Source organism: Pagrus pagrus, assembly GCF_965226575.1.
Source record: "Pagrus pagrus genome assembly, chromosome: 21".
Classification (NCBI taxonomy): domain Eukaryota; kingdom Metazoa; phylum Chordata; class Actinopteri; order Spariformes; family Sparidae; genus Pagrus; species Pagrus pagrus.
The window spans coordinates 19,166,373-19,186,690 of record NC_140208.1 but is presented as its reverse complement, the minus strand read 5'-3'; the positions used below and the strand labels follow the sequence as shown (position 1 = coordinate 19,186,690).

At 38.6% G+C, this 20,318-nt stretch overlaps 2 protein-coding genes and 1 long non-coding RNA gene across 3 annotated transcripts; all 3 read right to left on the bottom strand.

Annotated features, from left to right (window-relative positions):
• Nucleotides 1-976: 976 nt before the first annotated feature.
• LOC311250572 lies at nucleotides 977-4,040 on the bottom strand. Its single transcript, XR_014621296.1, has 4 exons — nucleotides 3,894-4,040; nucleotides 2,940-3,093; nucleotides 1,488-1,566; nucleotides 977-1,246 (listed from the first exon to the last, which is right to left on the bottom strand). It is a non-coding gene; the product is annotated as an uncharacterized lncRNA (long non-coding RNA).
• A 7,769-nt stretch (nucleotides 4,041-11,809) lies between these two features.
• Nucleotides 11,810-13,667, bottom strand: LOC311250343 (uncharacterized protein). The gene is made up of 4 exons (XM_084341987.1): nucleotides 13,508-13,667; nucleotides 12,621-12,774; nucleotides 12,081-12,159; nucleotides 11,810-11,976 (listed from the first exon to the last, which is right to left on the bottom strand). Exons 1-4 carry the CDS (start codon nucleotides 13,575-13,577, stop codon nucleotides 11,950-11,952), a joined length of 330 nt encoding a protein of 109 aa, XP_084198113.1. The 5' UTR covers nucleotides 13,578-13,667; the 3' UTR covers nucleotides 11,810-11,949.
• Nucleotides 13,668-15,416: 1,749 nt separating this feature from the next.
• LOC311250261 (uncharacterized protein) lies at nucleotides 15,417-18,674 on the bottom strand. Its single transcript, XM_084341856.1, has 4 exons — nucleotides 18,544-18,674; nucleotides 16,790-16,943; nucleotides 15,871-15,949; nucleotides 15,417-15,599 (listed from the first exon to the last, which is right to left on the bottom strand). The coding sequence occupies exons 1-4, from the start codon at nucleotides 18,608-18,610 to the stop codon at nucleotides 15,573-15,575; spliced, it is 327 nt and encodes a 108-aa protein (XP_084197982.1). The 5' UTR covers nucleotides 18,611-18,674; the 3' UTR covers nucleotides 15,417-15,572.
• Nucleotides 18,675-20,318: the final 1,644 nt, after the last annotated feature.

The following is a 20,318-nucleotide window of genomic DNA, read 5'->3' as shown; positions in this document are numbered from 1 at the left end:
TAGCATGATTACGCCACAATGACACATGCTAATGCTAACATGCTGATGTTTAGCAGGTATAATGTTTACCATGTTCAATATCCAGTGTTGTAAAAAGTACCCAAAAGTCATACTTGAGTAAACGTAAAGAAAATATTACTCTGGTTAAAGTGAAAATCACCCATATGAAGTCAAAGTATCTGCTATTAAATGTACTGAATGTATAAAAAGTAGTTCTCTGGCATTAAATGCACTCGAGCATCAAAAGTAGCAGTCAAAGTAAATTAGACATACAGTATATTTACACGTGTATTATAGACTATGTGATTTCCCGCCTGGCCGATTATCAGATTCAATTATTAGCATTTTTCTGATTAGCAGATAGAAAAATACAGTATTTGCCGCCAAAATACATTGGAATGGAAGTATAATGTGGCAGAATGTGGAAAAATTCAAGTACAAATGCCTTTAAATTGTACTTAAGTTGCGTGATTGAGTAGATATACTTAGTTCCATTCCTCAACTGTTAATATTTAAGTTTGGTGTGTTGCTAACAACAAGCTAACACATAAACAGCAGTACATACACAGGCTGAGGGGAATGTCAGCATGTATATGACCTGATGATGATGCTGGATGACAAAAAAAAATGAGGGGGGTACATGAATGTGCGTATCAAAGTTCATGGCAATCCCTCCCGTAATTGTTGTGAAATCGCGGACTATAAGTCGGGGACTGACCGACGTTGCTATCTCTAGAGCCACACCAAAAAGCATGTGTCTATTATGAGACAACCAGAACACATGACGGTCCAACAACCATGTCTGAAACAGTTTTCAAGACGTATGACTTTCAGAAATCTGGTGAAAACTTCAGTCCTATTTTGAGTTACCGACTAAAACATTTTAAATGAATCTAAAAGTACTTAAAACTTTGCAAGGTATCGAGACATCACTTGCTGCAGACATTAAGGCTTTTTTATTCAGTATTTTCCTTGACATCTATGACAGATTTACACCCCAATATAAACTGTGAATACATTATTGGGACAGAGACAACAATGGTTAAAAAGATCGTAAAGATTCATACAAAGATATTATTAACATATCAAAATGTACCTATAAACAGAGAAAGTTGACAATTTGCTCTAAATTATTAGAGAAACAAAGAAGAAGACAGTGTCAGGATTTCTGTGTAGAAGGTCGTGATGTGTTATCCTTGGTGTGGCTGTCGAAGACCCGTCAGAGGATTTGGCAACATATTCCTCTCTGGTGGAGAAGAATTGAAGTTAAAAGTCCCATATTGTAGGAATAAAAATGTCTTTATTTATGCTGCATTTGATTTTAAGTCAAAACTTGAGTTCCTACATGTAAATACTAAGAAGTAAGACAAGACAACTCACAACAGACTGTGCTACGGCATAAACTCATCAAGAGTATTTGTATTTGTAAACTGATAGATTAAAGAGGAAAAAAATAAATCAAAAATGAAAACAAAATTTGGACTTACTTGCTCTAATCTCCAGAGTCTTAGGGGGATCCAAGGGGCTTCTGGGTCCACACACAAATCACGTTTCTTAGTGCGAAGGCTGTAGGGTTGAAAAGACCAAAAGAACCCAACGTTACAGCCAATCATCAGTCAGGTGCAAGTGAAGTGCTCATTAAATGGCCTTCTCTGTACGCATGCTGAAATTACTGTCAGAAAAGTAATCCATCACTTGCGTAAATACTATTTTTTCAATCGCTTTATTTAATAATCGTCGCACACACTCTTGTTTTGATCTCTTCGGAAGTAGAATAATCTCAGCCTCCTTCCAGACATTTGGATGAGCCTATTAATTAGACACTGATTTCAAATAAGACACAATGGAGTAATAACAGGGTTGACTAAAGGTTCGAGCATTTTGCTGTCTTTGTTATCCATGCCAGGGGAGACTGAGTCCGCTTGTGACATACTAATTCCATAACTTCCATTTCTCTGTTTGGCAGTTTTTGTCCTCTGTAACCCCTTTCAATTTTTTTTTGTAGTTAGCACTTACATTACATCTGACAAACTGTTACAGACCTGGGATTTGTATTTACGACAGTGGCGTTGCACTCAGAAACTGTGGGGGGCGCCAAATCGCACAGAATGCTGATTTCTCCATGATATTGCTTTAAAGAAATCACTGAAATAGTTTGCAATGGCATGAGGCTGTGTCATGAATCACATAAATGTATGTTATTTCTTACCCATCATTTTTCATTTCACTGATCCTGTGTTTATACTACTCATTCGTTTTATTTTTATTTTTATTGAGCTTTGTCACTAGATTCCTTAGTTGACAGTAGTCTCGTCTTTCTGACACCGAACGCAGTTTATTCGCTGTTTTCTTTGCGTTGTCTGTTACAGTCTTTAAGTCCACGAGTTCCATCCTTCTAGCCATGGAGCACTTTTTCGCCTTTCGCCTTCGCCTAACACTTTCATAAATATGTCCGAGTGTTAATTCAGGATGTTATTCATTGCACACAACTAACCAGTCTATTTGTTCTACTTCATTTACAAATGCTTCCTTATACAAGTGTTTATACAATCTCCTAAGAATGTCCTTATTAACTTCTTTAGGGATTTTGGTCTTCCTCGACAAATCAAACAAATTATGATCACTTAATCAGACTAGGCTAGGGAGACATCACCTCCTGACTTAGCAAACTAACATTAACTAATCCAATTAGCTAGCCAAGCTAACTTTCTCCTGGCATAAGCCGCATGTTTAGCACACATGCACACTGAAAGAAAGCCAATAAGTGTATTTCCCAGCATGTCAAACTATCACTGTTGTGCCAAAGTTTCTCTCTCGCTCATTTTTTTGTGGCTTGCTCATGATCAGCTGTGTCGGCTAGGTGACACTGCCTAACACACCATGAGATTATAGACACCAGATGAAGCTTGTGTTAGTGTAATCTACTACCCTATACTTACATATAAGCATGTACTTTACAGCCCGGAATTGTGTGCTCTTTTTGTTCAAAGCAGGCGATGACGGGTTCGTTAATGGCGGCTTTCGAGACATTCTTACAGCAGGTGGGAGACGGTCCTGGACTTCTGGGCCGAGCCGTGAAACACCGAGGATGCACTGCAATGAACAGAGCAACAAATGTTTTGAAATCTTGGCAGAGATTAATATTCTTTCAGGACAGCTATATAGAGCAAAAATCTGTTAAATGTTGCTAGTTTTATTTCCCGCCAAAAGTTACATTTTCAGTATTCATCAAGAAATAAAAATAGAAGTCTTGAGTAGCAGTTAGGAATAAAGGTATAACACTGTAGTTAGTGATTTGTAGACGTGCCAGTAGGCCAATTTAAATGGAGTCAGGCTAGCTTTCAGCTAGTTCGTGCTAAGCTAAGCTAACCAGGCTGCTAGCCGTGGCATCATATTGACTGTACAGTACAGACATGAGAGTGGTATTGATCTTCTCTGCCAACTCAGAGCAATAAGGTGAATAAACACATCCTACAAAATGTTGAACGAACCCTAATTATCCATCGTTTAAAGCAAATGTTGATCAGGAACACCCACCACCACACATCAGCAGATGTTCTCAATGCTCCTGCACTCCAAAGCGAAACAAAATGTTTTTTTCAGATATCCTTCAGCAGCATCAGATCTTCATTTGCCTCAAAGATCTTAAATATAAAGATGAAGGGCACTCCAAAATGCAAAGAAACAAAAAAAGCTTTCTCTAATAATATTCAATACAAAATGATAATTTCCTGTGCCCAAAATATTAACTTTTAGGAATAAGTGATACAACTTTCCTATCGTCAGTGACCAGTGTATTATCCAATTTATATTCAGTTCAAATCAGTAGATTCTCCTAATCGTTTAGGTTTCACTTCAAGGACTCTAAAGGTCATTAGTAATTGTAAACACACCTTGTGCGATGAGGAAAAGCAGCATGGTTGAACACACAACAGTCTGTCCACAGCAAATGGAGAAAGGCATCCTGGGTCCCAATATGACAGCTATGCAGTGGTTATAGCGAATAATTAAGAGTCTTATTCAGAACTCTCACTGGTCCACTCCTCGTAGTAAACAGTAATGCTCTGATCAGCAAGAAGAAACCTCCTTGGTATAAATGAGTCAAGCTTGTGGTAACACACACCCCCTCATTCCAGCGAAAGAGGAACAAGACACTTTACATTTTTTTTATGGTTAACCAATAATTTTTTAAAGTATCTTTCCTTCCTATGGGGATTTTTTTTTTAAAAATGTCTGTAGCTGGATGTATTGTCTTCAGTACTTGTGTGAAGTGAGACACATTCATCGAAGTCACAAGCAAACTAACAGATCGAGGCAGCGGCTCCCGCGCGCCGCTGAGATAAAATTAGTCAACGGAGTCTGGCAGCTTTAAAGAAAGCAATATAATGGTTTCAGTTCCCCATCAGAAAGGTGTAATGGCTGGGTCAAGCAGTGGCAATATTCTAAATAAAGTGTGCACTTAAGCTGATTTTGATTTGATTAATTACACAAATTGAAGTAAAACATCCAAGACTTTCTGTGCTCAGAAAAGGCTTATTATGCTCACATTTTTAGCAGAACTATATATTAAAATCTGTGTAAGTGAGCACTTCTTTACAAGTTAATCCATCCATGTAGCATACAAAGATTCTGATTGAACAACATGATTATTATAATGTCATAAATTGAATTGAATATTCATTTGACTACCATACGCCATAACTGTCTCAACTGTTGTTTCTGAGAATTTGGCGGTACGTCCAACTGGCCGCACATCCGGCTTCTTCACTTGCAAGATCGTCTGAGACAAGCCACCCAGACAGCTGTAGCAACTGTTGGGATTGCAAAACTAAAGAATACATGCACGACTGGCTCAAGCGAAGCCCATCTGCTTCACCCTCACCAGGGTCTTGACCTGACTGCTGTTCATTACTGGAACCAACTTGAGTGGGCAAACGCTCACCTTGAAGGCTGACAGCAGATACCATGAAGAGATCCAGAGGCCCATTGTCTTGCATTTCATCCTCCACCATCACCATGTGTTGCTTTATTATGCACGGCCCAATGTAACAAGGGTCCACTACCCCCGGACCAGCCTTTTATTGTGACCAGTCCAAAGTCAACCTGTGTAATAATCATGCTGTTCAATCAGCATCTTGATATGCCACACTGTAGGCTTGCATCATCATCTGCTTTTGATTTGCCCAAAACAAAACAATAACATATGCACTCCATTTTGGACTGTATTACCCTTTTTATTTTGTGTATGATTATGTCATATGATCTTCTTAATAATTTCAATTTAGTGAATTGAAAATGACCAAAGGTTTTCAGATGACAGTGATATAGCTGCAATGAAGAACGCTGTCGTTAAATCACTCTAGAGGTCACTAGTAGTGAAAGTTACACTCACCTTGTTCAGGGAGGATCAGCAGTATAGTCAAATACATGAGACGCACTCCAAACCAAATGGAGAAAGGCATGGTAACGATGAGCCGATTCCTGGAAACTCTCTGAACAAGCTTTTGTTGAATCATGTATATGAAGACATGTGTAAAGGCGGAGTGTTGTTATAGAGGGAATGTGTGCTCAGGGAGATGAGATAAGATGATCTGCAGGGAGCCACAGCACAGCTGCAGAGTGGCTTGCAGTCCTAGGCACTGAAGCTAATTCAAAATAATAGAAATAAATAGATCTGATGGGAAGGTGTTCTGTAGCCTGATATCTATTAAAGACAGACTGTCTCATAATCAGACACAATACATCGTATCAAATACTTGGTTGATGAAGTGTGAATCTATCTATCTATCTATCTGAATCCCCTGCTTCACCGCTCCCCTGCACCAGTAGTGAGAGCTGAGGTCCAGAGGTGAAGCTATCCCCCTCCCCCCTCCTGGTCAGGGACCAACCAACATTGCAATCTCTAGAGCCACCCAAGATAGCAAATTTTATTACATAATCAGATTCAGATTTGGGCCTGTTCTGGTTTTTTCGGTTCGCTCATGGCTGACATGTGGTCATGGTATGGCTCAGATTTGGAAAACGGGGCCGCCCAAGTGCCGTCATTCCATGCCGTATGTGAGCTGTTTTTTTTCTTACTGTAAATACATTAAATACACAGAACAGAGACAACAATGGTCAAAACTCTTTATTAGGTTAGAAGACAATAAAAATCCATACAAAGATATTATTACCATATCTAAATGTACCTATATGCAGAGAAAGTTGATAATTTGCTCTAAATTATTTGAAAACAAGAAGGAAACAGTGTCAAGATTTCTACGTAGAAGGTCTTGATGCATTATCTTCAGTGTGGCTGTTGAACACCCATCAGAGCATTCGGCAACATATTCCTCTCTGGGGGAGAAGAATTTAAGGTAAAAGTCTCATATTGTGGGAATTAAAATGTCTTTATGCTGTATCTGATTTGAAAACCTAAATACTTACTAAGAAGTGAGACAAACAAAACTCACAACAGACTGTATTACGACATAAACTCATCAAGTTTATGTTAGAGAGAACTGATAATAATTAAGGAGGAAAAAACAAAACATAAAATGGAAAACAAGTATTGTGATATTATGAACAAGTTGTGAAATTGGACTTACTTGCTCTAATCTCTTTAGTCTTCGGGGGATCCACCAGGCTCCTGGGTCCACACACCAAACACTTGTCTGAGTGCGGAAGCTTTAGGGTTAAAAAGACAGGAGTAAAAAACAAGCACAAACAAAAACAGTATGTAGACCTATAGCAAGAAGAAAAGAAAAAAAAATCAAATATGATCAATGTGCCTTAAACAAAAATATCTACAGTAGCAAAATGGTAAATTTAGGCCCACAAAGTAGATGATACAGATGTTTATGTGTATTTAAGGATCCTCATTAGAAGAACATGGATGTGACTCTTGTCTTCCTGGGGTCCCGAACATAAAAATACAATACCGACATGACTTTGTTAAGTACAAAGTATTTAAACAATGCAGCTCCCACTTGTTATCCATGCTTCTAAGCCAGTGTGACGTTGTTACCTCCATTCAGGAGTTTGATCTTTCTTGACAAAAAAAAACCACATTATGATCACGTAATCCAACTGTGCTACATGGGAGACAGCTTCAGGGCTCCCAAGAGTTGTTGAAAACAAGGTCTAGACATGTAGAAGAAGTAGCTGTTTCCCCACTGCTACCAATCTTTATGATAAGCATCACCTCCTGACTTAGCAGACAAACATTACCTAGCAAATAAGCTAGCCCAACTAAATTTCTTCCATCATAAGCCGCACATTTAGCACTCATACGAAAGTGGTATTGATCTTCTCATCCAACTCTCTGAAAGATAACCAGTAAGTGTCTTTCCCAGCAGGTCACACAGTCATAGTTGTGCCAAAGTTTCTCTTTCGTTCATATTATTCTTTGTTGTCTGCTCATGATCAGCTGTGTCGGCTAGGTGACACCGCCTCACACACCATGAGATAATGGACACAAGATGAAGCTTTTGTGAGTGTAATCTACTACCCTATACTTACACATAAGCATGTACTCTACAACCCCGAAATGTGTTCTCCTTTTGTTCAAAGCAGGCGGTGACAGGTTCGTTAAAGTTGCTTTTTGAGGCTGCCATACAGCAGTCGGGAGCAGGTCCTGGGTGTCCGGGCCTGCCCTGGATACAAATCCCTGCAATGCACAGAACAACAGCAATACCATTATAAAGTCTAGGAATAGGAAAATATTATTTCAGGACAGCTTTTTATTAAGAGCAAAAATCTGTTAAGTGTTGCTAATTTGATTCCCCGCCAAGGTTAAATTTTAGTATTTATGAAGAAGAACAAATAGAAGGCTTAAATAGCACTTCTGATACAGATATAACCTGTTAATAAGTGAGTTGTACAGACATGAGAGTGGTTTTGATCTTCTCATATAACTCTCAGCAATAAAGTGAATAAACATATTTCCCAAAATGCTGAACAGACCCTAACTAACAATCTTTTAAAGCAATTGTGGGAGCAGAACACCCACACCCAGTGCCTCGACAGAAAAACTTAGCCTAGCATACATCTGTTCTCACCCGTGAACTAGTACAGTGCTAAATCATAGGCTTGAAATCGTAATATCACAGACTACTCTAAAATGCAAAGGAATAAAAAAATGTTCTACATTATTATACAATACACAATTAAATCTTCCTGTTCCTAAAATATTAACTTTTCAGAATAAGAGATACAACTTTCTTTTCATCACTGATGAGTGTATTATTCAGTTTGTATACAATAAAATTAAATAGATTCTCCTAATCATTTAAGTTGCACATCAAGGACTCTGAAAGTCATTAGTAGTCGTTAACACACCTTGTGCATGGAGGAAAGGCAGCATGGTTAAACACAAAAGTGTCGGGCCACAGTGAATGGAGAAAGGCATCCTGGGTCCAAATATGACAGTGAGTGAATAATTAATAATGTTTTTCTGAACACTCACTGGTCCAACCCTTGGCGTAAACAGTGATGCTCTGTCTTGCAAGAAGAAACCTGCTTGATATAAATGAGGTGAGCATGAGGGAAAGAGTGCACCGTCACTCCAGAGAAAGAGGAACAAGAGTGTTTGAGTCACTGAGAGACACTGGGCAATGATCCCAAAGGTCACAAGGCGTTCATCAGGATCGTTTTTTTTTGTTTGTTTGTTTTTTTTTCTCCAAATTTCTGCTCAGAATTTGAGAAAAATAAACCTTTTTGTTTCACACTTTTGTTTCACAGAAAAAGTCTGAGATGTTTTACTTCACCTCATCAAATAAAGGGATAAGTTGCATTTATATTTTTATTGCGTATATGTTTTGCTGCTGCCTGTTAGCTTCCTTCTGCTTTTACTTCTGCTGCTTCTCCAAACAGGGGGCGTGCTGACAGCAATCTACTGTGATATTACATTGACCATGGATAAGTACCTGATATGACCCCACTTCAAAAAACCCAACTGACCCCTTGTAAACTCATTAAAGAGTAAAATATCAACTGAAATGTAAATGTAACTTTGGGTCAAAATCAGCAAAGAAGGATGACAGAGAGCAGAGACCATGCTGACTGCCATCTACTGTAGGTGTTACATTGACCGTGGATAAGTAAAGTCAAAAACCCAACTAACCTCTTAAGCAACAGGTGAATCATATATTTTTGTAAAATGTATAACTGTTAATCTCTCACACTGCAGACACTTGTAAACTCATTAAAGAGTAAAATATCAACAGAAAAGTAAATGTCACTTTGGGTCAAAAGGAAATGACAGGTAATTAATGTGCAATTAGCTGTTAGTTGGTGCTTATCACTGTATCAACTAATATTAATAGCATATATTGTTAAGAGTTAATTAACCTTTATTCTAGACTCTTAGTGGTAAACACTTGCAGTAAACAGTGATGCTCTGACTTGCAAGAAGAAACTTCCTTTGTTACAAACGAGGTGAGTTTGAAGGGTCAAACACACACTCATTCCAGAGAAAGAGGAACAACACAAACACTTAGTGTTTTAGTTTTTTGAGTGGCTATCCAAGTATTTTGTGATGTTTTCTCCCTATAAGGATAAAAAATCATCTGTAGGTAGATATATTGTCTTCAGTAATTGCGCGATGTGTTGAAGTCACTGAAAGTCACTGTTTTGGTTTGGATTTACCAAAATCACACAATCACACAAACAAACAAGTCAAGGCTGCGGCAGAGCAGTAACTCCCATGTCCGGTTGAGATAAAATTATTGTTTTTGTCAAAGGAGTCTGGTGGGCTGAAAGCAGCCAACGTAATGTCTCAGTTCCACGTTCAGAAAGGTCTGAAGGCAAGATAAAAGAGTGAACATGCCTCACACCTTTTGTGTAAGAAAAAAAAAGTCTTGAAGTCATGAAAAGTATTGCGTTTATGTTTTTGTTGAGTCCATTGCTTCGGCTCCGACACCAGTACTCTGACTGCTTCTACAAACTGGGTGGGTGCCGACTGCTATCAACTGTAGGTAATACATTGACTGTAGATATGACCCCACTTCAAAAAACCTGAACTAACCCTTGCAGCAAATGGTGAACCATATACACTGCTCAAAAAAATAAGGGAACACTTAATCATCACAGTATAACACCAAGTCAGTTAACTTGAGGGATGTGAATCAATTTCACCTGCTTTGGTGCAAATGAAAGTGACAACAGGTGCAATGGAGAGGCAAAAGCAAGACAACCCCCACAAAGGGAATAGTTTTGCATATGTGTCTCTGTACAGTATCTGGTTATTGTGAACAGGTAAGAGGCTTATTCTAGACTCTCACTGGTAAACACTTGCAGTAAACAGTGATGCTCTGACTTGCAAGAAGAAACTTCCCTTGTTACAAATGAGGTGAGCTTGAAGGGACAAACACACACTCATTCCAGAGAAAGAGGAACAAAACAAACACTTTTATTTTTTGGGTGACTACTCAATTATTTTGTGATCATCTTTTCTCCCTATAGGGATAAAACATATATCTGTAGGTAGATATATTGTCACATTGAAGTCACTGAGAGACACTGTTTCAAAGGGTGGGTCTGGATTCACCAAAGTCACACAATCACACAAACAAACAGGTTGAGGCCGCAGCAGAGCAGCAACTCCCATGTCCTGCTGAGATAAAAGACTGTTTTTTGCAATGGAGTCTGGTGGCTTTAAAGAAAGCGACACAATGACTACAGTTCTACATTTGGAAAGGTCTGATGGCAAGACAGAAGAGTGAAAATATGTCACACCTTTTGTGTGAACAAAAAAGTCTCAGATCTTTAACTTCAAGTCATGAAAAGTGTTGTGTTTATATATTTTTGCTTTGGCTCCTACACCAGTACTCCTGCTGCTTCTACAAACTGGGTGGGTGCTGACTGCTATCAACTGTAGGTAATACATTGACTGTAGATATGAACCCACTTCAAAAAACCTGAACTAACTCATGAGGCAAATTGTGTTTTACATGTAAAGCTGAGGAATACCTGATTCTCTCACACTGCAGTAAACTCATTAAAGAGTAAAATATTAACTGAAATGTAAATATTACTCGAGGTCAAAATCAGTGATGAAGGATGACAGAGAGCAGAGACCTAAGAGCCCAACACCCAAACCCACAAAGGTCTAGATGGGCCGGCTCACCAGAAATGTTATGAAGGTGAAGCCGTCAAGGAACCAGCATTTATATTCACATTACTTTTTGTTATGTTGGCATTACATGTATGGAGGAACATCACAACATGTTAAGTGTATTTAACACAATTACAAGTAATAGACAAACAGTCAGGCACAGCACAGGACTTTTTTCAGTTTTGTGAGTAGATTATTTGAAGTGCAGTTTTTGCTGCTTTTTCTCAAATATCTTGAAATAATAGTGCAACATTATGACGTGGTGTCAGACCCTACTGCTGAGATAAAAATGAATTACTCTATTTGTCAATGGAGTCTGGTGGCTTTGAAGAAAGCAGCATAATGGCTTCAGTTCCCTTCCAGAAAGGCCTGACTGCAAGGTAAAATAAGTGAAAATATTAGAAATAGTCACTTTAACTGATGGCTAAGATTTACTCAACAAAAACACTTTTTGCTCCCATTTCTCATTCAAACCAATATTCAAATGACCTGATCCGGCCCACACCAGACAGATTCAGCAGATTCAAATTCAGAATTGGGCCAGTTCTGATGTATTGGGTTCGCTCTCGGCTGACGTGGTCATGTTAAGGTTCAGATTTGGAAAACAGGAGTGGGCCACCCAAATTCATTCCATGTGGTATGTGTACATGTGTAAGTGCTATTTCATTCAGTATTTTCTTCACTGTGAATACATTATCAGCACAGAGACAACAATAGTCAAAACTCTTTATTAGTTTAGAAGACAGTAACGATTCATGCAAAGATATTATTGACATATCTAACATGTTTGGCATGTCAACATTTCTGCGTAGAAGGTCGTGATGCATTATCTTCAGTGTGGCTGTTGAACATCGTCAGACGATTTGACAACGTATTCCTCTCTGGGGAGAAGAATTTTAGTTAAAAGTCTCATATTGTAGGAATTAAAATGTCTTTATTTATGCTCTATGTGATTTGTGCTCTCTAAGTCAAAACCTGGACTTACTTCCTCTAATCTCTTGAGTCTTCGGGGGATCCACCAGGCTCCTGGGTCCACACACAAATCCTTTGTCTCAGTGCGAAAGCTTCAGGGTTGAAAAGACAGGAAAGAGTAAAAAACAAGTAAAACAGTATGTAGACCTATAGCAAGAACAGAAAAAACGGAAAACATGTATCAAATATGATCAATGTGACTTAAACACAAATATCTACAGTAGCAAAATGGTGAATTTAGGCCCACAAAGTAGATGATACACATGTTTTTGTTTATTTAAGGATCCCCATCAGAAGAACATGGATTTGCACATTTAGCAAACATACAAGAAAGTGTTACTGATCTTCTTATCTAGCTCTGAAATAAAGCCAATACGTGTCTTTCCCAGCATGTCACTATCATTGTTGTGCCAAAAAAACTCTGTTGTTCATATTATTCTTTGTTGTCTGCTCATGATCAGCTGTGTCGGCTAGGTGACACAGCTTAACACACCATGAGATATTGGACACAAGATGAAGCTTGTGTGAGTGCAATCTACTACCATATGCTTACATATAAGCATGTATTTTACAGCCCGGGAATGTGTTGTCCTTTTGTTCAAAGCAGGCGATGACGGGTTCGTTAATGGTGCCTTTTGAGACTTCCACACAGCAGGGGGGGCCAGGTATTGAGATTGTGCCCACACTCTTGGCAACCTGAGGAACCACTGCAATGCACAGAACAACAGACAATGCTATTATTAAGTTTAGGAATAGGAACAAATTCTTTCGGGACAGCTTTATTTTTAAGAGTAAAAATCTGTTAAGTGTTGCTAATTTGATTCCCCGCCAAAGTTAAATTTGAGTATTTACGAAGAAGAACAAATAGAAGGCTTAAATAGCACTTCTGATACAGATATAACCTGTTAATAAGTGAGTTGTACAGACATGAGAGTGGTTTTGATCTTCTCATGTAACTCGCAGCAATAAAGTAAATAAACACATTTCCCAAAATGCTGAACGAACCCTAGCTAACAATCTTTTAAAGCAATTGTGGGAGCAGAACACCCACACCCAGTGCCTCGACAGAAAAACTTAGCCTAGCCTACATCTGTTCTCACCCGTGAACTAGTACAGTGCAACTGAAAGCCTGTAGAAGACCAAATATCCAACAGCAGCATCAGATCTTAGTTTGCCTCAAAGGTCATAGGCTAAATATTGTAATACAACAAGCTACTCCAAAATGCAAAGAAATATAAAAGCTTTCTACATTATTATACAATACAAAATTAAAACTCCCTATTCCTAAAATATTAACTTTTCAGAATAAGAAATACAACTTTCTTTTCATCACTGATGAGTGTATTATTCAATTTCTATGCAAAACAATTCAATAGATTCTCCTAATCATTTAAGTTACACATCAAGGACTCTGAAAGTCATTAGTAGTCGTTAACACACCTTGTGCATGGAGGAAAGGCAGCATGGTCAAACACAAAAGTGTCGGTCCACAGCGAATGGAGAAAGGCATCCTGGGTCCAAATATGACAGTGAGTGAATAATTAATAACGTTTTTCTGAACACTCACTGGTCCAACTCTTGGTGTGTACAGTGATGCTCTGTCTTGCAAGAAGAAACCTGCTTGGTATAAATGAGGTGAGCATGAGGGAAAGAGTGCACCATCATTCCAGAGAAAGAGGAACAATAGTGTGTGATGTGTTGAAGTCACTGACAGGTGGTCAATTCATACAAATTGCACCATTTAAAATGACAATGTTTTTTTTTAGGTGGCTAAAATACACTCAAAAAAATACAGACAACCAGTTTGTACTGCAGATAGTGTGTACGGTCTTGTGTTGGCGAGTGGTTTGCTAATTTCAATGTTGATGATGGGCATAACAGGGTGCCCATGGTGGGCATCAGGTTATGTTACAGGCAGGCGTAAGCTATGGAGAACAAACACAGGAGCATTTTATTGATGTCAATGTGAATTTACAGATGAGGCCCATTGTCGTGCATTTCATCCGCCACCATCACCTCATGTTGCATCATAATGCACGGCCCCATGTCGCAATGATACCAAAGGTCCCAAAGTGTTCACCAACATCGAGTTTGACAAATTTCTTCTGCTTTTACTTCTGCTTCTCCTCCAACCTGGGGGCGTGCTGACTGCAATCTACTGTAGGCGTTACATTGACCATGGATAAGTACCTGATTTAACCCCACTTTAAAAAACCCGAACTAACCCTTTAAGCAACAGGTGAATCATTTATTTTCAGAAGATGTATAACTGTTAATCTCTCACACTGCAGTATTTGGTTATTGTGAACAGGTAAGAGGCTTATTCTAGACTCTCACTGGTAAACACTTGCAGTAAACAGTGATGCTCTGACTTGCAAGAAGAAACTTCCTTTGTTACAAATGAGGTGAGCTTGAAGGGTCAAACACACACTCATTCCAGAGAAAGAGGAACAAAACAAACACTTTTATTTTTTGGGTGACTACTCAATTATTTTGTGATCATCTTTTCTCCCTATAGGGATAAAACATTTATCTGTAGGTAGATATATTGTCTCTAGTGATTGTGTGATGTGTTGAAGTCACTGAGAGACACTGTTTTAAAGGGTATGTTTGGATTCACCGAAGTCACACAATCACACAAACAAATAGGTCGAGGCCACAGCAGAGCAGCAACTCCATGTCCTGCTGAGCTAAAATCATCGTTTTATGCAGTGGAGTCTGGTGGCTTTAAAGAAAGCGACACAATGACTACAGTTCTACATTTGGAAAGGTCTGATGGCAAGACAGAAGAGTGAAAATATGTCACACCTTTTGTGTGAACAAAAAAAGTCTCAGATCTTTAACTTCAAGTCATGAAAAGTGTTGTGTTTATATATTTTTGCTTTGGCTCCTACACCAGTACTCCTGCTGCTTCTACAAACTGGGTGGGTGCTGACTGCTATCAACTGTAGGTAATACATTGACTGTAGATATGACCCCACTTCAAAAAACCTGAACTAACTCTTGAGGCAAATGGTGTTTTACATGTATAGCTGAGAAATACCTGATTCTCTCACACTGCAGTAAACTCATTAAAGACTAAAATATTAACTGAAATAAAGTAAATGTCACTCAAGGTCATAATCAGCAAAGGATGACAGAGAGTGGAGACCTAAGAGCCCAACACCCAAACCCACAAAGCTCTAGATGGGCCGGCTCACCAGAAATGTTATGAAGGTGAAGCCGTCAAGGAACATCACAACATGTTAGGTTGTGTTATTTTATCTGTGTATACTGCAAATACACTAAATACACAGCACAGAGACAACAATGGTCAAAAATCTTTATTAGCATAGAAGACAATAAAAATCCATACAACGATATTATTACCATATCTAAATGTACCTGTAAACAGAGAAAGTTGATAATTTGCTCTAAAATGTTAGAAAAAAAGAGGAAAACAGTGTCAAGATTTCTGCATAGATGGTCATAATGGATTATCTTCAGTGTGGCTGTTGAACACCCGTCAGATGATTTGGCAACGTATTCCTCTCTGTGGGAGAAGAATTTAAGGTAAAAGTCTCATATTGTAGGAATTAAAATTTCTTTATTTATGCTGCATTTGATTTGAAGTCAAAACCTTGAGTTCCTAAATACTTACTAAGAAGTGAGACAAACAAAACTCACAACAGACGGTATTACGACATAAACTCATCAAGAGTATTTGTTAGAGAGAACTGATAGAAATTAAGGAGGAAAAAACAAAATATAAAAATGAAAACAAGTATTGTGATATCATGAACAAGTTGTGAAATTGGACTTACTTCCTCTAATCTCTTGAGTCTTCGGGGGATCCACAAGGCTCCTGGGTCCACACACCAATCCTTTGTCTCAGTGCGAAACCTTCAGAGTTGAAAAGACAGGAAAGAGTAAAAAAATCAATCAAAACAAAAGCAGTATGTAGGCCTATAGCAAGAAGAAAAGCAAAAAAAAATCAAATATGATCAATGTGCCTTCAACAAAAATATCTACAGTAGCAAAATGGTGAATTTAGGCCCACAAAGTAGATGTCACAAATGTCTTTAAGGATCCTCATTAGAAGAACATGGATGTGACTCTTGTCTTCCTGGGTTCCCGAACATGAAAATACAATATTGACATGCACTTACAAAGTACAAAGTATTTAGACAATGCAGCTCCCACTTGTTATCCATGCTTGTTAGCCAATGTGACGTTGTTACCTCCATCCAGGAGTTTGGTCTTTCTTGACAAAGAAACCAAATTATGATCACGTAATCCAACTGGGCTTCTTGGGAGACAGCTTCAGGGCTCCCGAGAGTTGTTGAAAACAAGATCTAGACATGTAGAAGAAGTAGCTGTTTCCCCACTGCTACCAATCTTTATGATAAGCATCACCTCCTGACTTAGCAGACAAACATTACCTAGCAAATAAGCTGGCCCAGCTAAATTTTTTCCATCATAAGCGGCACATTTAGCACTCATACGAAAGTGGTATTGATCTTCTCATCTAACTCTTTGAAAGAAGTGTATAGTAAGCCAGTAAGTGTCTTTCCCAGCAGGTCACACAGTCATAGTGGTGACAAAGTTTCTCTTTCGTTCATATTATTCTTTGTTGTCTGCTCATGATCAGCTGTGTCGGCTAGGTGACACTGCCTCACACACCATGAGATAATGGACACAAGATGAAGCTTTTGTGAATGTAATCTCCTACCCTATACTTACATATAAGCATGTACTCCACAACCCCGAATTGTGTTCTCCTTTTGTTCAAAGCAGGCGGTGACAGGTTCGTTAAAGTTTCCCTTTGAGGCTGCCATACAGCAGTCGGGAGCAGGTCCTGGGGGTCCGCGCGCGCCCTTGTTACACTGAGAAATCCCTGCAATGCACAGAACAACAGCAATACTATTATAAAGTCTAGGAATAGGAAAATATTATTTAAGGACAGCTTTTTATTAAGAGCAAAAATCTGTTAAAGGTATAGTTGGTAATCCTGTTCAGAAACACTTTTTGTTATACTGGGTGAAATGGTCTTCCCACCCTGAGAGTAGTCCATACATAATGTGTTCAGAAAAAGGAACGAAATAAATCAGACCTCTGTGGCAGCTGCAGGCCTGTATAAACTCTGACCAATCCCTCCCTCTCGGTCCGAGTTGAAAGAACCAATCAGATGCCTTCATGTCTCGTCCTGCCTGCACCCCCCTCTGCCACTTTCAAATCTTGCTAGCTCACCAACATTACCAACTATACCTTTAAGTGTTGCTAGTTTTCTTCCCTGCCAAGGTTAAATGTTAGTATTTATGAAGAAAAACAAGTAGAAGGCCTAAATAGCACTTTGACTACAGATATAACCTGCAAATTAGTGAGTTGTACAGACATGAGAGTGGTTTTGATCTTCTCATATAACTCGCAGCAATAAAGTGAATAACCAGAGGATCAGCTCGAGGAGACTGTGTTGTCCCCATGAGAAAAAGTGCTTTTGGCCAAGCTGCCTTCTCTGTTAAAGCAGCGAAGGACTGGAACTCAATACCAGTGCATATTAGAGAATAAAATACTCAGTATTCCTTTAAAGGGCAGTTAAGGCAGTGGTCATTATGCTTTGTCATGTCTGTCACTGTCTTAAGTAATGTCCTGTTTTCCAATGCTTGTTATTGTTCGTGCTGTTTCCCTGTTTGCCATTGCATGTCCTGCTTTTTAATGTCTGTTACTGTTTGTGCTAATGTCATAGCTCTATGTGCTATCTACATTTTTTTCCCCCTTGTCTGCATGTTATGTCTGCATGCCAGTGTTGCTATGTGTCACCTGCCTTCATGAGCTGTTGTTATGTACGTGTCTTATTTGTTATTATGAGCTTTTACTAGGTAAATTGATATGTAAGTTCAGTTGTATTTTAATGCATTGCTTAATTGTTACCCTTTTTTGGTTCTTAGCTTGGCTGTAACATCTGGCCAGGGACAATGGATGAAAATTAGCCTTAATGGCTAACTCTGGCTCACTTGCAGTTTTTTTTTCTGTTGATCAGTGTTGCACTGACCCTGTCAAATAAACCAATAAATAAATAAAAATAAATAAATACACATATTTCCCAAAATGCTGAACGAACCCTAACTAACAATCTTTTAAATGAATTGTGGGAGCAGAACACCCACACCCAGTGCCTCGACAGAAAAACTTAGCCTAGCCTACATCTGTTCTCAGCTGTTAACTAGTACAGTGCTAAATCATAGGCTTGATATCACAATATCACAGACTTCTCTAAAATGCAAAGGAATAAAAAAAATGTTGTACATTATTAAACAATACACAATTAAATCTTCCTGTTCCTAAAATGTCAACTTTTCGGATTAAGAGATACAACTTTCTTTTCATCACTGATGAGTGTATTATTCAATTTCTATACAATAAAATTTAATAGATTCTCCTAATCATTTAAGTTACACATCAAGGACTCTAAAAGTCATTAGTAGTCATTAACACACCTTGTAGAAGGAGGAAAGGCAGCATGGTTAAAAACAAAAGTGTCGGGCCACAGCGAGAGAAAGGCATCCTGGGTCCTGGGTGAGTGAATAATTAATAACGTTATTCTGAACACTCACTGGTCCAACCCTTGGTGTGAACAGTGATGCTCTGTCTTGCACGAAGAAACCTCCTTGATATAAATGAGGTGAGCATGAGGGAAAGAGTGCACCATCATTCCAGAGAAAGAGGAACAAGAGTGTGTGAGTCACTGTGAGACACTGGGCAATGATCCCAAAGGTCACAAGGCGTTCACCAACATCGATATTTAGAAATTTCTGCTCAGAATTTGAGAGAAATAAATCTTTTTGTTTCACAGTTTTGTATCACAGATAAAGTCCGAGATGTTTTACTTCACCTCATCACATAAACATTTTTATATAATATATGTTTTGCTGCTGCCTGTTAGCTTCCTTCTGCTTTTACTTCTGCTGTTTCTCCAAACTGGGGGCGTGCTGACTGCAATCTACTGTAGGCGTTACATTGACCGTGGATAAGTACCTGATATGACCCCACTTCAAAAACCCAACTGACCTCTTAAGCAATAGGTGAATCATATATTTTCGTAAAATATATAACTGTTAATCTCTCACACTGCAGACACTTGTAAACTCATTAAAGAGTAAAATATCAACAGAAAAGTAAATGTCACTTTGGGTCAAAAGGAAATGACAGGTAATTAATGTGTAATTAGCTGTCAGTTGGTGCTTATCACTGTATCAACTAATATTAATAGCATATATTGTTAAGAGTTAATTAACCTTTATTCTAGACTCTTAGTGGTAAACACTTGCAGTAAACAGTGATGCTCTGACTTGCAAGAAGAAACTTCCTTTGTTACAAACGAGGTGAGTTTGAAGGGTCAAACACACACTCATTCCAGAGAAAGAGGAACAACACAAACACTTAGTGTTTTAGTTTTTTGAGTGGCTCTCCAAGTATTTTGTGATGTTTTCTCCCTATAAGGATAAAAAATCATCTGTAGGTAGATATATTGTCTTCAGTAATTGCGCGATGTGTTGAAGTCACTGAAAGTCACTGTTTTGGTTTGGATTTACCAAAATCACACAATCACACAAACAAACAAGTCAAGGCTGCGGCAGAGCAGTAACTCCCATGTCCGGCTGAGATAAAATTATTGTTCTTGTCAAAGGAGTCTGGTGGGCTGAAAGCAGCCGACATAATGTCTCAGTTCCACGTTCAGAAAGGTCTGAAGGCAAGATAAAAGAGTGAACATGCCTCACACCTTTTGTGTTAAAAAAAAAAGTCTTGAAGTCATGAAAGGTATTGCGTTTATGTTTTTGTTGAGTACATTGCTTCGGCTCCGACACCAGTACTCTGACTGCTTCTACAAACTGGGTGGGTGTCGACTGCTATCAACTGTAGGTAATACACTGACTGTAGATATGACCCCACTTCAAAAAGGCAAAAGCAAGACAACCCCCACAAAGGGAAAAGTTTTGCATATGTGTCTCTGTACAGTATCTGGTTATTGTGAACAGTTAAGAGGCTTATTCTAGACTCTCACTGGTAAACACTTGCAGTAAACAGTGATGCTCTGACTTGCAAGAAGAAACTTCCTTTGTTACAAATGAGGTGAGCTTGAGGGGACAAACACACACTCATTCCAGAGAAAGAGGAACAAAACAAACACTTTTATTTTTTGGGTGACTACTCAATTATTTTGTGATCATCTTTTCTCCCTATAGGGATAAAACATATATCTGTAGGTAGATAT

What these genes read in the sequence shown, in the direction of transcription:
- LOC311250343 (XM_084341987.1), bottom strand. Translation starts at nt 13,577, where the DNA reads ATGCCTTTCTCCATTCGCTGTGGACCGACACTTTTGTGTTTGACCATG. An exon ending in GCCTTTCCTCCATGCACAAG is followed by an intron (nt 12,775 to 13,507) that starts GTGTGTTAACGA and finishes TGTGCATTGCAG; the next exon opens with TGGTTCCTCAGGTTGCCAAG. An exon ending in GACTCAAGAGATTAGAGGAA is followed by an intron (nt 11,977 to 12,080) that starts GTAAGTCCAGGT and finishes TCTTCTCCCCAG; the next exon opens with AGAGGAATACGTTGTCAAAT.
- LOC311250261 (XM_084341856.1), bottom strand. Translation starts at nt 18,610, where the DNA reads ATGCCTTTCTCTCGCTGTGGCCCGACACTTTTGTTTTTAACCATGCTG. An exon ending in GCCTTTCCTCCTTCTACAAG is followed by an intron (nt 16,944 to 18,543) that starts GTGTGTTAATGA and finishes TGTGCATTGCAG; the next exon opens with GGATTTCTCAGTGTAACAAG. An exon ending in TGTGGAGTACATGCTTATAT is followed by an intron (nt 15,950 to 16,789) that starts GTAAGTATAGGG and finishes TCAACTCTGAAG; the next exon opens with GTTTCGCACTGAGACAAAGG.